This window comes from Azolla caroliniana, unplaced genomic scaffold (assembly GCF_043228905.1).
Source record: "Azolla caroliniana isolate FFs.n. ecotype wild unplaced genomic scaffold, voAzoCaro1.0.p SCAF_22, whole genome shotgun sequence".
Taxonomy (NCBI): domain Eukaryota; kingdom Viridiplantae; phylum Streptophyta; class Polypodiopsida; order Salviniales; family Salviniaceae; genus Azolla; species Azolla caroliniana.
The window spans coordinates 12,730,197-12,746,624 of record NW_028230457.1 but is presented as its reverse complement, the minus strand read 5'-3'; the positions used below and the strand labels follow the sequence as shown (position 1 = coordinate 12,746,624).

Below are 16,428 nucleotides of genomic sequence, written 5' to 3'. Positions count from 1 at the left end.
CTTATCCTATGAAATCATGCCACATCAGCGTGGGCCTTACTACTCACACACCATGGATTGCAAAGGAATTTTGAAGAGAAGAAAAATTTCAGGCGGTGGATGATGCTTTTTTTCTTTTTCTTCTTGCTTCTTTAGCTTTCCTTCCTGTCTTCAATTTCCTTCTTTTGTTGCTATTTTCTTCTAGACAAACCAGAGAGCAGAACCCCCCCCCCCCCCCCCCCCCATCCCCCGCTGTTCTCTCACCAAAATTTGGGTTCATTTCAGGGAAAAGGAAACAACCCATCTCCTCATTCATTAATCCTTCCTATGCGTTTTATGTTCTTTTGAGTGATTTTAAGCCATGGATACTGTGAGGACAATGTTAACACATACATATCCATACCCACACGAGCATTCAAGACATGCTGTTTTTGCAGTGCTTATAGGTTCTGTTTTTTTCATATCTACTGATAACATGCATACTCTTATCTTCAAATTGGATAACAATCTCAAATGGTGGTACATGTATGGATGCTTGTTGGGCTTCTTCTACTTCTTCTCTTCTCCATTCTATGGCAAAACAATCCAACCTAGCTACTCCAACTTCAGCAGATGGTAAGCTCATTTTGTTACCTTATTTACAGTTATTCTAAAGTTTTAGTATATATTTTAAAATTGGTTTTTTCTATATGCATATTATGCTGTATTTTTTCTATATTAGGTATTCTATCTGTATATTATTTGTATTTTTTCTATGCACGTTTCTTGTATATATATTAGATTTTTGTATTTTTAATTATGATTTTTTTTAGTTCATTATAGATGCTGTTTATTGTGTCTGGTATGCTATGTACTGTATTGCTTTTTTAATGTGTTTTCTATTGTAATTATGTATTATTTTATTTGATCTGATAGTCCTTAAACTTATGGTTATTGTTGTCGTGTTTTGTTTTTTTGGCTGATTTGATATTCCTTGATGCTATGGATATTGTTATGCTTATATTGGTCCTAGAGAGTATGCAATGCTCCGGAATTGTATGGATATTGCTATTTTTGTCCTTCTCTTATTTTATTTTGTGCTGGTCTGCTGCTTCTAAATTGCATATAATGATCATTATTGTGATGATTCTATCAATTAATTCTTGATTTGAATTTTTTTTTCGATCCTAGATTCTATGTAATGTTCCTTACCTTATGGATATTGCTGTTTGTTAACACACATAACCTTCTTTAGGAATCAATATTAAAGCTAGATTTAGATGCATTTGCATATGGATTGCTTTATCCATGCACCTTTTGGATAGGTATGGTTTCCATTGGATATAGTAGTTCTTAATCTCATGGATATTGCTATATTTGTATATATAACCTTAAGTAGATGTGAATGATAAGGCTCCAGATAGAACATCTGCATATAGAGGGCTTTATCCATGCACAATCGAGATGAATATGGTCCTCGTTTCTTCAGTAGGAATCAGTATTAAAGGTAGATTTAGATCCATTTGCATATGGATCGCATTATACAGGCACCTTTTGGATAGGTATGGTCTCCATTAGATATAGTAGTCCTTAATCTCATGGATATTGCTGTATTCGTACATATAACCTTCAGCAGATGTGAATGTTAAGGCTCCAGCTAGACAATTGTAAATGGCTTCATCCATCCACAATCTTGATAGATATGGTCTTCATTGCTTATAATAGTCCTCAATCTTCTGGATATTGTTAGTTACACTCACATAACCTTTGTTAGGATTCAGTATTAAGATTTGAGGTAGATCATTTAGATTTAGATTGATTGATCTATGCACTAGGCTCATAGCTCTTAATATAATGGACATTGTTGTGTACAGACATAATCTTCATTTAGGAGACAATAGTAAGGCTAGAACCTAGACCATTTTCTTATGTATGGATAAATTTACTTGCTTTTCCATTGCATATGATGATTATTAATCGGATGGAGACTGTTGTGCATACAGCAGGCTAGAGATAGGGTCAATTGAATGTGGAAACCTTTATCCATGCACAATCTAGTTTGCCATAGTTAAGAGACTGGACTTTTGTGTATTTTTTTATTCATTCTACTTAGGTTTACATAGAAGATGAATCTCTGCCAAAAATGTAGTGCTCAGCATTAACCAATGGTTAAAAGTGGATAGCTTCAGAAAACTTTACATTTTATGAGTTGAGAACGAGTTTAATTTCACATAACACCATTTTAATATGTACCCTCGTAGCGAAAACTGTAAAATTAACTTTGTTGGAAACAAAGCTAAAATCCACTTGGTGCAATTTTAGCATTTTGCCTAGAAACATTGTGGTTCAACACTTTACCCTTCGAATCCTCAGATATCGCCCATACTTTCTTTGCAACCAATTGTTTTTTGACCATGTCAGCATGACACCTTTGCCCAAGAAGTTTGTGAAATGCAATTAATTCTGTCAAATAGCTTTGATTTGCATTCTGGACCTAACATGGTCCCTGTCCATGTGATGGCAGGTATGTGGCTTGGTTATTAATTGCAGCATGCTATCATCTTCCGAGTTTCCAGTCCATGGGAGTTGATCTGAAGATGAACTTATCACTCTTTTTGACATTGTTTTTATCCTCTGTTATTGCACTAGCAGCTTTTCATATATGTTTCTTGATGCTATGGTATCTCGGCCTTGCAGCCCGTCTGGCTGGGAAGAGGCCCGAGATTCTCACTATACTGCAGAATAGTGTGGTAAGATATCATTTGTTTTTAACTTCAATTCTCCGTTGTCGGTGGACATATGCCATGTAACTTTTTGAACTGAAAATTTCACTAATTCAAGCGTAAGATGTTTTTGAGCCTAAAATTCTCCCATTATCAACTCAAATATAATGTGTCCATTTGAAGTCAAACAGTCCATCTTGAGATCAAATGTTAAGATCCTGTTTTGAACTTAATTCTTCCATCATCAATCCAAAATGTAAGTTTTGTTGTCACGGGGTAACCGATGTTACATAAATATTACCAGGTTTTGAGCATAGCTTGCTGTGTCTTCTACAGTCATTGTGGCAACCGCGCTCCCTCGCGGATTCTCCCTTTTGGACGGCAAAGGTCTAGTCAAATAATATTCGATTACTTAAAAAGTTCAAACAAAACATGGGTCATGGGATGGCATGATGCCAAAGAGCAAATATGCTCTACTTGGCTAGGGCCTGTGGGTTCTGCCAATGACTATCCTGTCTTTTCGAAGTGGGTTCTATATGGAGAGGTATATGCGTAACTGGTTCCTCATATTGTTGCTTATTAATTGAATGCTTCAAAGGAAGTCTTAATTTCAGTATATTCCCTTTTTTCACTTGTAGCTAGCTTGCAATGAAGGATGTGTTGGTGCATCTGATAACATTATATCACCAGTATACTCTTTGTGGGCCACGTTTATTGGGTTGTATATAGCAAATTATGTTGTTGAGCGCTCAACTGGGTAAATATATTCACAAAACAAATGTCTTATAAAAATCACAAATTTAAATGGTTTTTGAGATGCCGAGAACTAAATTTCAGGGTTTTCTCTATGTTTATTGACAGTTGGGCTTTGACACATCCTCAGAAGGTTACTGATTCCAAGGTGCAGGCCACTGTCAACAGGGATCCCATGTTCTTGGATATGGTGCCCTGGTATTCTGGGTATTTTTCTATAACTACCTTTAAACTTTGGATTTTTTGAAAAATTGGTTCTTTGTTGTTGTTACTTATGATTTGTTTCCGTTTATGCAGGACATCAGCTGACTTGTTTAAAACTGCATTTGACCTTTTAGTATCCGTCACTCTCTTTCTTGGCCGATTTGACATGAGAACCATGCAGGTATTTCAGTACATAAATGGTCGATTTTTAGCAGTGATTTTGACATAACCCAATAAAAGATATGGGAGTGATCAAATATCATGTTAGGTTTGCAAAATAGAATCTCATAGGAAGATTGTGATCTCGTGTGAACTTTTCAAGCTGTAAGATCAAAATGTTGAATTGTTGCCGCACAGAATGTTTTGGGACATGATAACAAAGCTGTTTTATGCATATTTAGGACTCAGACCTTGACTTCCCTCACAATTATTTTCTACTATTGGGCAACAAGCTCATTGTACTCATAAGCTTGAAGCTAATATATTAGTTAGGGAGTGGCTTATTGCATCTGCCTGGTTGTGATGTTTCCTACTGACAGGCTGCTATGGCGAAAGATCAGCCCTGCTCTAAACAGGACGATTTTTTGTACAGTCATATGAGTGAGCGTGAAGAACTCTGGTTTGACTTCATGGCAGACACAGGAGACGGTGGTAATTCCACATATACAGTGGCCCGCCTTCTTGCCCAGCCTCAATTAAAGTTAGAGGTCGAGGGAAACCAGAAATGCCTACAACGTGGAAATTTGTTAATGATTGGAGGAGATCTTGCGTGAGTCACCGTTTTTTTTCTCAGATTTTGTGTGGCTCATCATGATGCTTGTGGATTGTGGCATTGTGTACATAATGTAATTGTACTCTGCTTTTGCAGTTATCCTAACCCATCTCCCTCTTCATATGAGAATCGTCTTTTCCGTCCCTTTCAATATGCATTACAACCCCCTCCTTTCTATAAGGAAGCACACATAGCTGTCAGAAAACCAGAGCTTCCAAGTGGAGTGCAATCTCTTGCTGATTATGAAGGTCCACAATGCTTTGCTATTCCAGGAAACCATGGTGTGTATAATTCTTGTATCTATGAGTTTTTTTTTATTTCTACAAATTAATAACGAGATTTTTCTTTGCACTTGTAGATTGGCTTGATGGGCTTGAAACATTTGTCCGATACGTTTGCCACAAAAGCTGGCTTGGTGGTTGGCTTTTACCCCAAAAGAAGAGCTACTTTGCATTGCGGCTTCCACATGGCTGGTGGGTTTTTGGTCTAGATCAAGCACTTTATGCAGACATAGACATATTGCAATTTCGCTACTTTTCTGAATTAATTAGAAAACAGGTGTGTAATTGAGCCTACACCTTTAGTATTTCCAAGTGAATCATTTGATTAATTGCATATATTATTCTCCTATTAAGAAAGAGGAAAGGTAGGAGAAAAAAAGAACAAAAGAAAGATATATTAATGTCTTTTAAGAGGCCAAAATGGCCTATGAGAACGAACAAGAGATTGCATCTTAAAATGTTGGTCTCATCTTTGAGAACAGCAGTCCAAAAAATATACATCTAAATATAAGGTACCAAAGAATCTCATTAAGCTAAGGACTTACGATTTTGAACTTAGATAAACTGAAAGTTTTACATCCAAAAGATCTTCAAGATGGCGAGGCCTACTAAGTGAGAGAAGCACCTCCATTGCTTGGTGATAATGGCCTTTATCTGTGGATGACAAATGTGATGGAAGCTGTGGCTTAAGAGGATAACACTTATGTTCATGAGGAATTGCTATTATCCTATCTATTGTAAAATCACTTTTGAGTGTTTAGTAGAGACCCCACGTGTGTAGCCCTTGATTCATTTGGGGCATAGGAGAGAGTGATGCAGCTAAAGAAAGTTGTGATGATACTTTTTTGATGAACTGTTGTGGTCGTTTGGTTGTGCTTCAGCATCTCTCTTATGTCCCAAGAACAGTCCCAGGGATTATTGACTTTTGTCTTCCATTACATTGTGTAGTGGGCCAAAGCCTTGTTGGAAAGAAACAATGGTATCTCCATCTCATTTCATAAAAAAAAACAATGGCAAACATAGTGTTCTTCTGATTCTACCCTTGATGGCACAATGGACAGCCATTTGTCCATAGATTAGCGTCCGTGTCTGCGTATTTCAATCTCCAACTGATATAGAGTTCTTGAGCTTCCCTATCACATTACAGTGTGTGTGGGATGGTTCCGTATTCATATAAAATGGCCAAGTCATAAATCCCTTCAGTTACATGTGTAAAAAAAGTGCCTTATAATGGTCCATCTTTCTACTAGGAGATGTTGTTGGGTTGGCCCATGTTCTCTCACTATCTAATTATATGATATCAGTTCAGATCACTCTATTATTTTTCTCTTTGGTCATGTTCAGGTGTGGACTATCTGAGCAATATAGTAGTGAGAGTAGGGTATTTATATTTATGCCATGTTATTGGAACCCTTCTTGCATTTCAGCATACCAATATTGATTATCTCAATATTTAACCAACTGTTTTGATGACATATGTGCCAATTTTGAGTGCTTTTGGTTTGGAAGATCCCAAATAAGTTGGAGAACAGATGCCTGGTGAGTGTTACTCCTATATGTGTAGGATTGTGTGTATGACCTCTTTTTGTCTAGCTTCTGGTTCTGATCTCTTTACCCATACTTCAATGGCAGTAAAACACATCACTTGAGTTTATATCAAGGTTTACTGACAGATATTTGTTGATACAAAGTGATTAAAGAATTGATGTCTTTGTGGTCCCTTCAAGTAGTCAGAAATAAACACAATGATATCAGCTTATAGTAATATTGGTATGGCTGCCCTTGCCAATCAGGCTCCTGAACCACCCAAATACTCTATGCAGTTATATACCCAATCTATATAAAGATAAAAAGTGTGTGATAGTGGGCATCCTTGTTTCATTCCAATCATGCTAGTCACGACCTTCGCCAACCCATGATGAATCCACACTTTTCCTGACAATAATTCATATGGTGCATAGATTCCCTATTACATATCCACTGGGACTTCAATGACTTCCTAGGCATTCCGTGAGCTGAGCATGTTTATTAATGTCAAAGTCTTCCTGGAAACCCACAAAGCAACAATAGTTTCTACTTTTTATGGGTTATTCGTTCCTTATTAAGGGCATTGATGGTGTCCGTATGTGATCCAAAGTGGTAAACCCCTTTTGGAAACCTGCCTGTCTGGTTGAATGGCAGCTATTTCTCTCTGCACATACATTCAATTCTGACTTTGGGATTGACGCATATACTTTAGCCAAGTAATGCCCAATCCTTATTGTCCTATAGTTGCTAGATATCATGGGATCTCTGCTCTTGAAGATCGGTACAATGGTAGTTTTGTCCAGCTAGCAGAAAAAACCTCCATATCTGTTTCACACTGGATTTTCCATATCATAATTAATATAATGTTCAATGTTTTTGCTATGATAAAGTTTTGTAGAGTATAGAAATCATAATAGCAACCTGATACGTTTTGTTTTTATTAACGGACAAAGTTGGACATAGGTATATAAGTATACACCCTGAAGTCTTATTGCCCATTCTTTTAAACATCTGTCGTGAAACAGTTCAAAGTGAACCTCATTAGGTTACAGATTTTATGGTTTTGGCCGTTGGGCATCAGTTTTTAATTTTTACATAAGAAGAGATCGACATAGCCTATTATTCCAGGGCAATTGAGTGGCATAAAAAAAGTCAGATGCATCAATTCTTTGTCATTGTAGTGTGTCTAGAAAAAGAGGAAGACCCAATTATTTGTATGGTGAGCATAATTGTTTTCATTGGGCATAGTCAAAAAACGAAAATCATCCTGGTCGAAAAGCGGTTACCCTAAATCAAGTTTTTGTTAACCACATCTTGCACCTTGACTCATACTGAGAGCTAAGACTCATGGTTTAAAAATTCGATTTCCTGGCATTGATGGAACACAAGAGGCATAGTCTATAGTATCTTGGCACACTACGATTATCTTGCCGTGCTGTGAAGCATCTTAAATATAGTGCTTCAAGAGTGTGCAGAACAATTTGCATTGAATCAGATATGCTTTCTACCACGCATTTTGGACCAGAATCATTTGCGCTGTTACCTGGGATCCACAGATCCAGAACCTTGGGGAAGGTAAGCCACTAGCCATGATGGTGCTTGTTCTTTCATTAGGAATGCCTTGATGCAAATATAATGGGATAGCAAAATCTACCTCTGGTGGTGTCAGGACTCACATTCTTGATTTTTGGGCATGTTACTCTCAACTATGGTTAATATATGTGCTACTACTTAACTGTGTGCCTATTGTATCCATACACAAAATCCATATATACGTATGGTACTCACTCAAATGTATTTAATAAGTTCAGGTTTATGTAGATTTGGATTGTATTGATGCGGTAGATGGTAGCTTGTAATTTGTATGTGTTTTTCAAATTTCCTGTTATCATCTAGATGCATGAACTAGTAGTGCATAGAGGTCACAACCAACCAGCTGTAGCTGGGAGCTGTGAATCCATTTTCAAGTAGTTATATCTATTATTATTACTATTTTTTCAAATTTGAGTAGTATCTTAATGTAACTTCTACTGATTTGGCTTTCATTTGTTAACTCTTTTATTCCCTTAATGATATATGTAATGAACACACAATTTTGGTATTTCAAGGTGAAGAAAAAGGATTCTGTCATAATCATGACACATGAACCTTCCTGGTTGCTGGATTGGTACTGGCGCAATACAACAGGGACAAATGTGTCTATTTTAATTCAAGATCTCTTAAAAGATCGTTGCAGAATCAGGATTGCAGGTGATTTACATCATTACTTCCGCCATTCAGCTGTTAAGTCACAAAAACTTCCAAATGTAGAACACCTTATTGTCAATGGATGTGGTGGGGCTTTCCTGCACCCCACACATGTGTTTGCAAAGTTTGATTACTTTTTGGGATCTTCATATGAGAAGAAATCTGTGTATCCATCATTCTCAGATTCAAAGAGAGTGAGTATATGGTTTACTTTTGTGATGATAACACAAAGGTGCAAATGTTTTAACTTTGCTAGGGTATCTTATAAGTCTTTGATTTTCAGATGGCCTTGGGAAATATCCTGAAGTTTCGGAAAAAAAATTGGCGTTTTGATGCGATTGGTGGTATAGTGTATTTTGTTTTGGTGCTTTCTTCATTTCCACAGGTAAAACTATGGCCCTGCTCCATTTATTTATGTGAGACTGAAGTCTTGCTATCTTATTTATGCATACAATATGTATTGTAACTTAAGCATAAATATGGAGGTAGATTTGATACAACTAGCTTTTGATGCCCCAATACTCCTGTGTCCTCATTTGACCTTTTGATACAGGCAGCCTATCATCATTAGATTGTGCAGATAAGATGGCAGTCTGAAATGAAACATGGTCTATAACCTTTTTGTTAGAAGAAATTTCCTATTGGATGTGCAATCCTTATTTAAGAACATGAAGGCGTCACCGTAATATCATTTGCAGTTATTCTCTTTAAACATGCCTCTGTACACCAGTGTGGCTTCTTGGCTGCCATTTTATCTTAATTGTCCTACCAAGAAATTATGCACCATGGCACATGAAATTTGACAAGTGTGATTGAGTCAGTTCTCTATGAATTAATGGGGGATGAACTTATCTGATAGATGCAATGTTGTATATTTGTTTAAAATCTGAATGAGCATAATTAGTTCAGTGCATTAGAGCGGCAAGAACAGGCAGTTGTGTTGGTCTTGGAACAATCCGGCCAGCAAACATACACATCAAGCATACTGTAGTGAATGGGAAGCCATCAAGCTGTGGTATGCACACCCATTATACATCCTTCATATCACCTTTCTTGGGAAATTCCCTTCCTCGACTTCACTGTGTGGCAGTTGTGTGTCCTCTGGTTTGTGGTCAGACAGCCTGAACACTTGCTTCACTAGTGCAACTGTGATGTCTACTGGCGTCTGGTGTGGCGAAATGTGCACAGAAGTTCCCTGGCTGCTGTTGGCTGCAAAAGCTGAAACCATTGAACTGAAGCAATCCTGGGTAAGTCTGCTCTTTTAGTCCTGCGTTGGCGTGCAATGTGAATGCGCAAGGTTGCGCAACAGGGGCGATAAGCAAGATTGCTCATCCAGAATATCCTGCTGAGGGTGAAGTGGGACAACTTCTTGGGGAAGAACCCTGTACGAAGTGCCATATGGTTTGGGAAAGGACATGGCAAGGTCGATGCTAGCATGCACTAATGGCTTGAGCCAAAGATGACATATCTGTGCTGAAGAAAGAAGGGAACACCAATGTGCATGTAGGATTGCTAAAGAGTTTGGTGTTGGAGCAGAATGGTTAGAATAGGCCATTGGTCAGACTGCAAACTGGTCAATGGCATAGACTCTGGGCGCAACTTAGGAGCAGGTTAGCACAACTACTCATATATCACATGCACACACAAACTTTTGGCAGGGTACATAATAGCAATCAGCAGTCTTCTATTACTCGAGCTTGCTTATTATATCCAACTTCCTTTGACCATTGCCAGTAGACCTACAAATAGCTAACCTACAGTTCGACGTCTGTATTTAGCTAGGGTGACCCCTCGCCCTGGATCCTTTATCAGTCAGGAAAAATCTTCTTCCACTGTCCTCTCTTTATTACAGCAGGTTGCCTATTATATACAAACATTTTTAGGCATATTTGCACTTAACTTATGGTGCTATTTCCCTGCTATAGATAGGATACCTGTGCCCCCGTCTTCTGTATTCTTTGTCAGTCGAGACAAATCTTCTTCCATCATGGCTCTTTCTGATGCTTTTAATCCCACTGATGTTGTCTTCTCTTCTATACTTAATGTTGCTTATTGGTTAGGAAGCAACTAGTGCCGTTGTCTAGTTATGTGGGTGTTAAAATTTAGTGGTAAAGTTTCCCCATATTCTTGACTGTAAATAATCATCATCAATTGGAATATCCTGTAGATCTTGCATCAATATTTGGCGAGGCACACTCACCTGTGGGCATTGTGTGTGCGTGCATTCATGCATTATGAAATATTCCTAAACAAAGCTATGGATAATGGTATGAAGTCTTAATGATCTCTGCATGATTACAATGGAGCTGGAGTGCATAATGTTTTATAAGAAGTCATTGCATGTGGTTTTATGTTTTTTTAAAGTGAAATCACGTGTTTTTTAAGTTCTCTGTTTTCAGTATTGTTACTATTTGGCAAGCATTTTCTTTTCTTCGAAGCTAATTGTGAATATTTGTTTTTAGTGTGATCTTGACAAGATCCTGCAAGATAATTCATTGATTGGACATGCAAGTGAATTTTTGTCGACACTATGGACAATGTTTCTAAACATGCTCGAATATTCGTACATATCTCTTGGTGGAACCGTGGTGTTGCTAATATTTTCATATCTATTTGTTCCTGCAAAAATTTCAAGAAAACGCCGTATGGTGTTGGGTTTGGTTCATGTGAGTGCACATTTGACTGCGGCCATGGTTCTGATGCTACTACTGGAGATAGGGATTGAGATATGTATTCGACATGGCCTCTTAGGCACAGCAGGCAAGTCAGGATTTCTTATATATCTCTCGAAATTTATTATGCTCACATTTAGTTTCTTTCAATTTGGGTTTATGAATGTTTTAAATGATGTGGCATTTCTTTCTACATAGCTGTCATCAATCTTTTCGCACATATGAATAATTTTTAAATTTGACGTATATAGATCATTTTAGATTTCTATTCCCAAGGACATCTTTTAACTTGCATAGATTTTTGTCATTTTGCAGGTTATCATACATTATATGAATGGTATAGATCTGTTGAGAATGAAAATTTCCCAGATCCAACTGGATTGAAGGCTAGGATTGAATATTGGACATTTGGATTGTATCCTGCATGCATCAAGTATCTTATGTCAGCTTTTGATGTTCCAGAGGTACTATATTTTTTCATTTAAGTTCTTTTTTTAGGCAGAATAGAGAATAAAAATTTAGGGAACATGAGTGTGCTAGTTGAATGTACATTTAAACACCTGAATAATACAACTGGAATATTGCAATAATGCAACAAGCACAAAAGCACAATTTTGAATAGATAAGTATGTGCTGAGTTTATGTTGAAAATTAACATGTTTTGCAAGCATCTGGTTGATCTCATAATATTTATAGAATCACTTATAGCTAGCTGTATGCACGACACTGTTTGGTATGAAGTGGTTTGTTACTTTGTTTTAGGGTCTCTAGAATCCAGAAAGCTCATGTTTGCACTTTTCCACTTCATGAATTCTTGGCCCTTACATTTGACCACGGTTACTTTCGTTTCCATTTCATGTCTTCTTCATTTGAGTACCATACGCCTGAAGACACTTTCTATGCTGCAATCCTATCAATGACGAGACTATTCTTCGTCTTCATCTTCTGTACCTCATGTTAAACCTTCTCCTCTATGCATTTCTAAAGCCTCATGTGGCAATAACATGACCTTTGACATGACAACCATTCCTGTCTTAAACATTAGCAATCCAATAACAATTTGAACTTCAATAATCTCTCAACCTGGAGATTTTCTCAGCCACCATCTCCAGCTGTATAATTCAGAAAACTCTAAACCAAATCTAAAATCATCATGAATGACATGATTTATTTTTATTTATTAGCTAAATGAGGTATTATATAATAGAACCTAAACCTTAGAGATTAACTAAACTATCAAGCATGGAGGTAGAGTCTGCTGTATGCGGACAAAGAAGCACCAAAATGTAGGCATGGAAAACTGTGTTTCACTAACGAAACCCATGAGACAAATGACAAAGAAGTTACTATGTCGATGATTGCGGTATTTATGCTTAACTCATTCATATGGCATTTTATTATTATAAAGAAGCACCAAATGTACACATGGGGAACAACATATACTAGTCTAACCAACTAACCATGAGGAAACTGAAATGAAAAAGGATATATCTTAGTATGTGATATTGATGGTTTACTTATTCATACATGTGACATTTCTTTTTAATGGTTCAATTCATTATTTGTATTTCTCTTCCAAGGTGATGGCGGTGACTCGCATCAGTATATGCAAAAGTGGAATGGCAGCTTTATCCCGAGGATATATGTTTGTGTATTTCATAAGTATCTTCCTTTATTATTGGGTCTTCTCAACGCCTGTGGTTTCTCTAGTCTTTGGCTGCTATCTTTACATCTGCATCAACTGGTTTCATCTCCATTTTGATGAAGCATTCTCTTCGTTGAGAATAGCAAACTATAAGTCTTTTACCCGCTTTCACATCACAAGATCTGGGAGCCTGGAAGTGTATACAATTGCTGTTGACAAGGTTTGTTGTTGGTTTCTTGCTGCCCTTCATCTATTGTGTATATAATGTATATCTGTGAAGCTGTTAAAGGCTGTAGGAATTGTTTTTATTTCTCACTCACTCTTAATCTATCATGTGTATGTTCTTCCAGAGTGTTTTCTTTAGTAATCTCTCTCTCTCTCTCTCTCTCTGCATATATATATATATATATATATATATAAATAAATATTAAATACATATAGATAGAGATATAGATATATACAGATATATAGCTTTCACATCTTTGTCATCTATGTGCTGTTCCAGGTGTTGTAATTATGTCTATGTGCTGCTGTTCAGGGCTGTTTTCTTGTGAAACCCTGACAATACACTTTGTTTTTATGGATTCCTTAAACATTTGCTTAAAATTTGGCTAACATTGCAGACGAAATTTAAATATTTTATTAGAATAAAACCTTGAACTTAAGAAATAGTGAGAAAACCTTCCAATCAACCTTTGAAAGTTAAAATGATTGTCTTTTTTGGCCAAGTATTAAGTTTCCTATGATCCTCTTTCTTGGTGTAAAAATGCATCCGAAGTTTTTTGCATGTTTTTATCTTTGTTTTTGCTTATATTATATATATATTTTTCAGGTTCCGAAGGAATGGGTACTTGATCCTGAATGGTGTAAGGAGAATAAATTGATTGAATCATACATGAGGAAGTGCCCTAGTACATGGAGTCCTCAACGGTCTTTTCCTGACCCAAATAACAATGCCCAAGTCATCGATCACTTTGTTGTTGAACGGCTTTAACTCTAAAATTTTGTCCTACCAGATTGTTATTCTTTTCTCTACATAATACATCAACATATTGATCGAATATATTAACACATCACTCTACTGAAGCCAAGTGTCTACATCAAATTTGAAGGACCAAAAATATGTGAAATTTACCTGCATGGTAATAGGTGTGGATGCAGATCAACATTTCCTTCTTTTTTTATATTGAAAGGTAAACATTTTCTTATTCTCTTTTTTCGTTTTGTTTTGGCAGGGGCAGTGTTATTTGGAGGATCTCAACCTGTGTTGTATGATATCAAAATCAAAGTTGGTAATTATTTGTGATTGATTACACAGTTAACTCTTAAAGATTACTATGTCCATGGGCACTAATATTATATACCAAAATTGTTTGTTTTCATTTATTACTATGTTAGTCTTTGTAGTTTACATGGAGTCATGCTCCATTATAAGATACAATATATATATACCTGTATGTGATAATCTCAAATAGGCTATAGAAATAGCCAAGTTGTATACATGAAATTATATTTGGATCATCACGTTTATTGTGGTGTACTCAAAAAGCTATTTATGACATTGTTCATAATTATAGAGAAACAAAGATAGTGCTACATGGATAAACCATTGACTGTTTCATAACATTAATACAAATTTTATTCACATTTCTTTTATTAAGGCACAGTCAATCGGACATTGTGAAGCTTTTTCTTAACTTTTTTATATGGATGTATCAGAATCATGTCTTATGTTAAATGCATATAAACCTCAAAATGTCTATATTCAAGTGCTTTTAGCTGGCATGAAGCTCACCGGTGGAATACTTGATAAATCTGGAGTAAAATGGAAACCATTGGTTCTTTATAAACTCAGTATGATGATATAAAGCAGCAGATCCTATATGAGCAATTGTCTACAATCATTTTATTTTTGATATATTAAGTTGTGTTTTCTCATATGATTATGTGACTTAGACAGTGGATGTGCCATAGCAGATGACATAATTGATAAAGATATTGAGTTTCATGGTTAGTGTTGGAAAAATCACCATTAACAAGTATATTTCATACATTTCAGCATTGTGATGGCTTTGATATTCGGGCAAAGATTAACTAGAAAATTCACATGATCTTGAACTATATGCTAATGCTGAAGAAAGCATACAATAGAGGCCTACGTGAAGTATTAGTTGACCAATAGCCCATCGACATTTGTGATGGGCCTCCGAAATGTTCACTGCCATAACAATGCACCAACTCCAAGCATGAGAAACCTCCATGAGTAGTTCATGCATAGGTAGCACGTGTCTTGTGAAGTCATGCTAATGAAATTGTTGATAGGTGGAGCACATTGAGGATCGTAATAGCCAACAACCATGGCCAAGCTTGTGCACTCCAAGCACTTGAATATAGTTGTGACTTGAATATAGATATCCATCGTAGGACTTGGAAAGGGATATATTTCATTGTAATGCAAATCACTAAGTGATGTGATGCACTACCGCTTTGTTTTAAATGTAGTGGTGAACTATGTTTTGAAAACCTATAGAGGCAATGCAATGGTTAATTCAATCCACCGAAGAGGAGGGGTCTTGCATCTCCCTCCATTAGCGATCAGGCTCGTTACGAAGTAACATCACATGGCACGTTGGTAGCAGGGTAGAGCCTTATATGTGCTGTTGAAGTGGAATCGCCTTCAGATTGGGGTGCTAAACATTTATGCCCCTAACTCTTCCCTCGAGAGAGCAATCTTTTGGAGGAGGTTAGCGACAACATTGTCGGAAGCAGAGGTGTGGGTAATGGCCGGAGATTTCAACATGACTGAGCATCTGGGAGATAGGAAAAGGGGGACCCAAATACCGCTTCATGGTGTGGAGTTGGACTCATGGGCTTTCTTAATTGGGAAAATTGGGGTGAAGGATACATGGGGCTCTTCCCTTAGGAGATGCTCACATTCGCTACACTTCTCTCGAGCTGCAGTGAATGCTAGGGGTGGTAGTCTTGCGTGGCTAGACCGCATATACATCAGCTCGTCCCTTGAAGAGTTGGGGGGCTCCTTCGCTATCTTGGCAGGTCTTACCTTCTCGGATCACCACCCGATGAGACTAGACCTTAACCCACCCCGCGGTAGCAAGGGGAGTCTTACTATGAAAATCCCCACAAAGATCATGAAGAGTGCAAAGGTGAAAGCAGGGTTGCAGAGCATATGGCGGGAGACCATTGTAAGTGAATCGGCTAGTGAGGATTTGCAGAAGAAACTGGCTCTCTCCTCCTTTTTACAACAGGAAACCAAGCTGACCCTCCATTAGGCTAGAGCCATTGAAACAAAATTACGGAAGTTCGTTGCGGCCGCACAATGAATGCTACAAGCAGACCCTAGTTGCATTGGTCTAGAGCTAAGATGGAGGAAGCAAAGTTGAAGCTGCGGGAAAGGACGTTGGAGAAGAACCGCATGTTATTTCACAGGGCCGTAACAGGGTGGGCTAGAACAGTTGACAAGATCAACCGTCATTTCTTTCACTCCAGGGCACCCAAGGGTGGTGGTGGACATATACAAGGGCCACGCAAACCAAACGGCTCAATAACGGAGGACAAGGATGAGATTCTGCATATGGCAACCCAATACTATCGCGACCTGCTCGCACATGTGCATATGCAGCAAAAC

At 37.4% G+C, this 16,428-nt stretch overlaps 1 protein-coding gene across 1 annotated transcript; it reads left to right on the top strand.

The window, feature by feature from the left end:
- Positions 1-231: 231 nt before the first annotated feature.
- LOC147850116 (uncharacterized) lies at positions 232-14,438 on the top strand. The gene is made up of 16 exons (XM_087336921.1): positions 232-594; positions 2,483-2,708; positions 2,986-3,225; positions 3,320-3,438; positions 3,543-3,641; positions 3,732-3,819; positions 4,178-4,407; positions 4,507-4,691; positions 4,769-4,968; positions 8,327-8,659; positions 8,749-8,850; positions 10,928-11,225; positions 11,453-11,601; positions 12,718-13,002; positions 13,615-13,924; positions 14,018-14,438. Exons 1-15 carry the CDS (start codon positions 341-343, stop codon positions 13,774-13,776), a joined length of 2,970 nt encoding a protein of 989 aa, XP_087193047.1. The 5' UTR covers positions 232-340; the 3' UTR covers positions 13,777-13,924; positions 14,018-14,438.
- Positions 14,439-16,428: the final 1,990 nt, after the last annotated feature.

Coding starts and splice junctions, on each gene's coding strand:
- LOC147850116 (XM_087336921.1), top strand. CDS start 341: ATGGATACTGTGAGGACAATGTTAACACATACATATCCATACCCACAC. Junction 595..2,482: donor TACTCCAACTTCAGCAGATG/GTAAGCTCATTT, acceptor ATGTGATGGCAG/GTATGTGGCTTGGTTATTAA. Junction 4,408..4,506: donor ATGATTGGAGGAGATCTTGC/GTGAGTCACCGT, acceptor CTGCTTTTGCAG/TTATCCTAACCCATCTCCCT.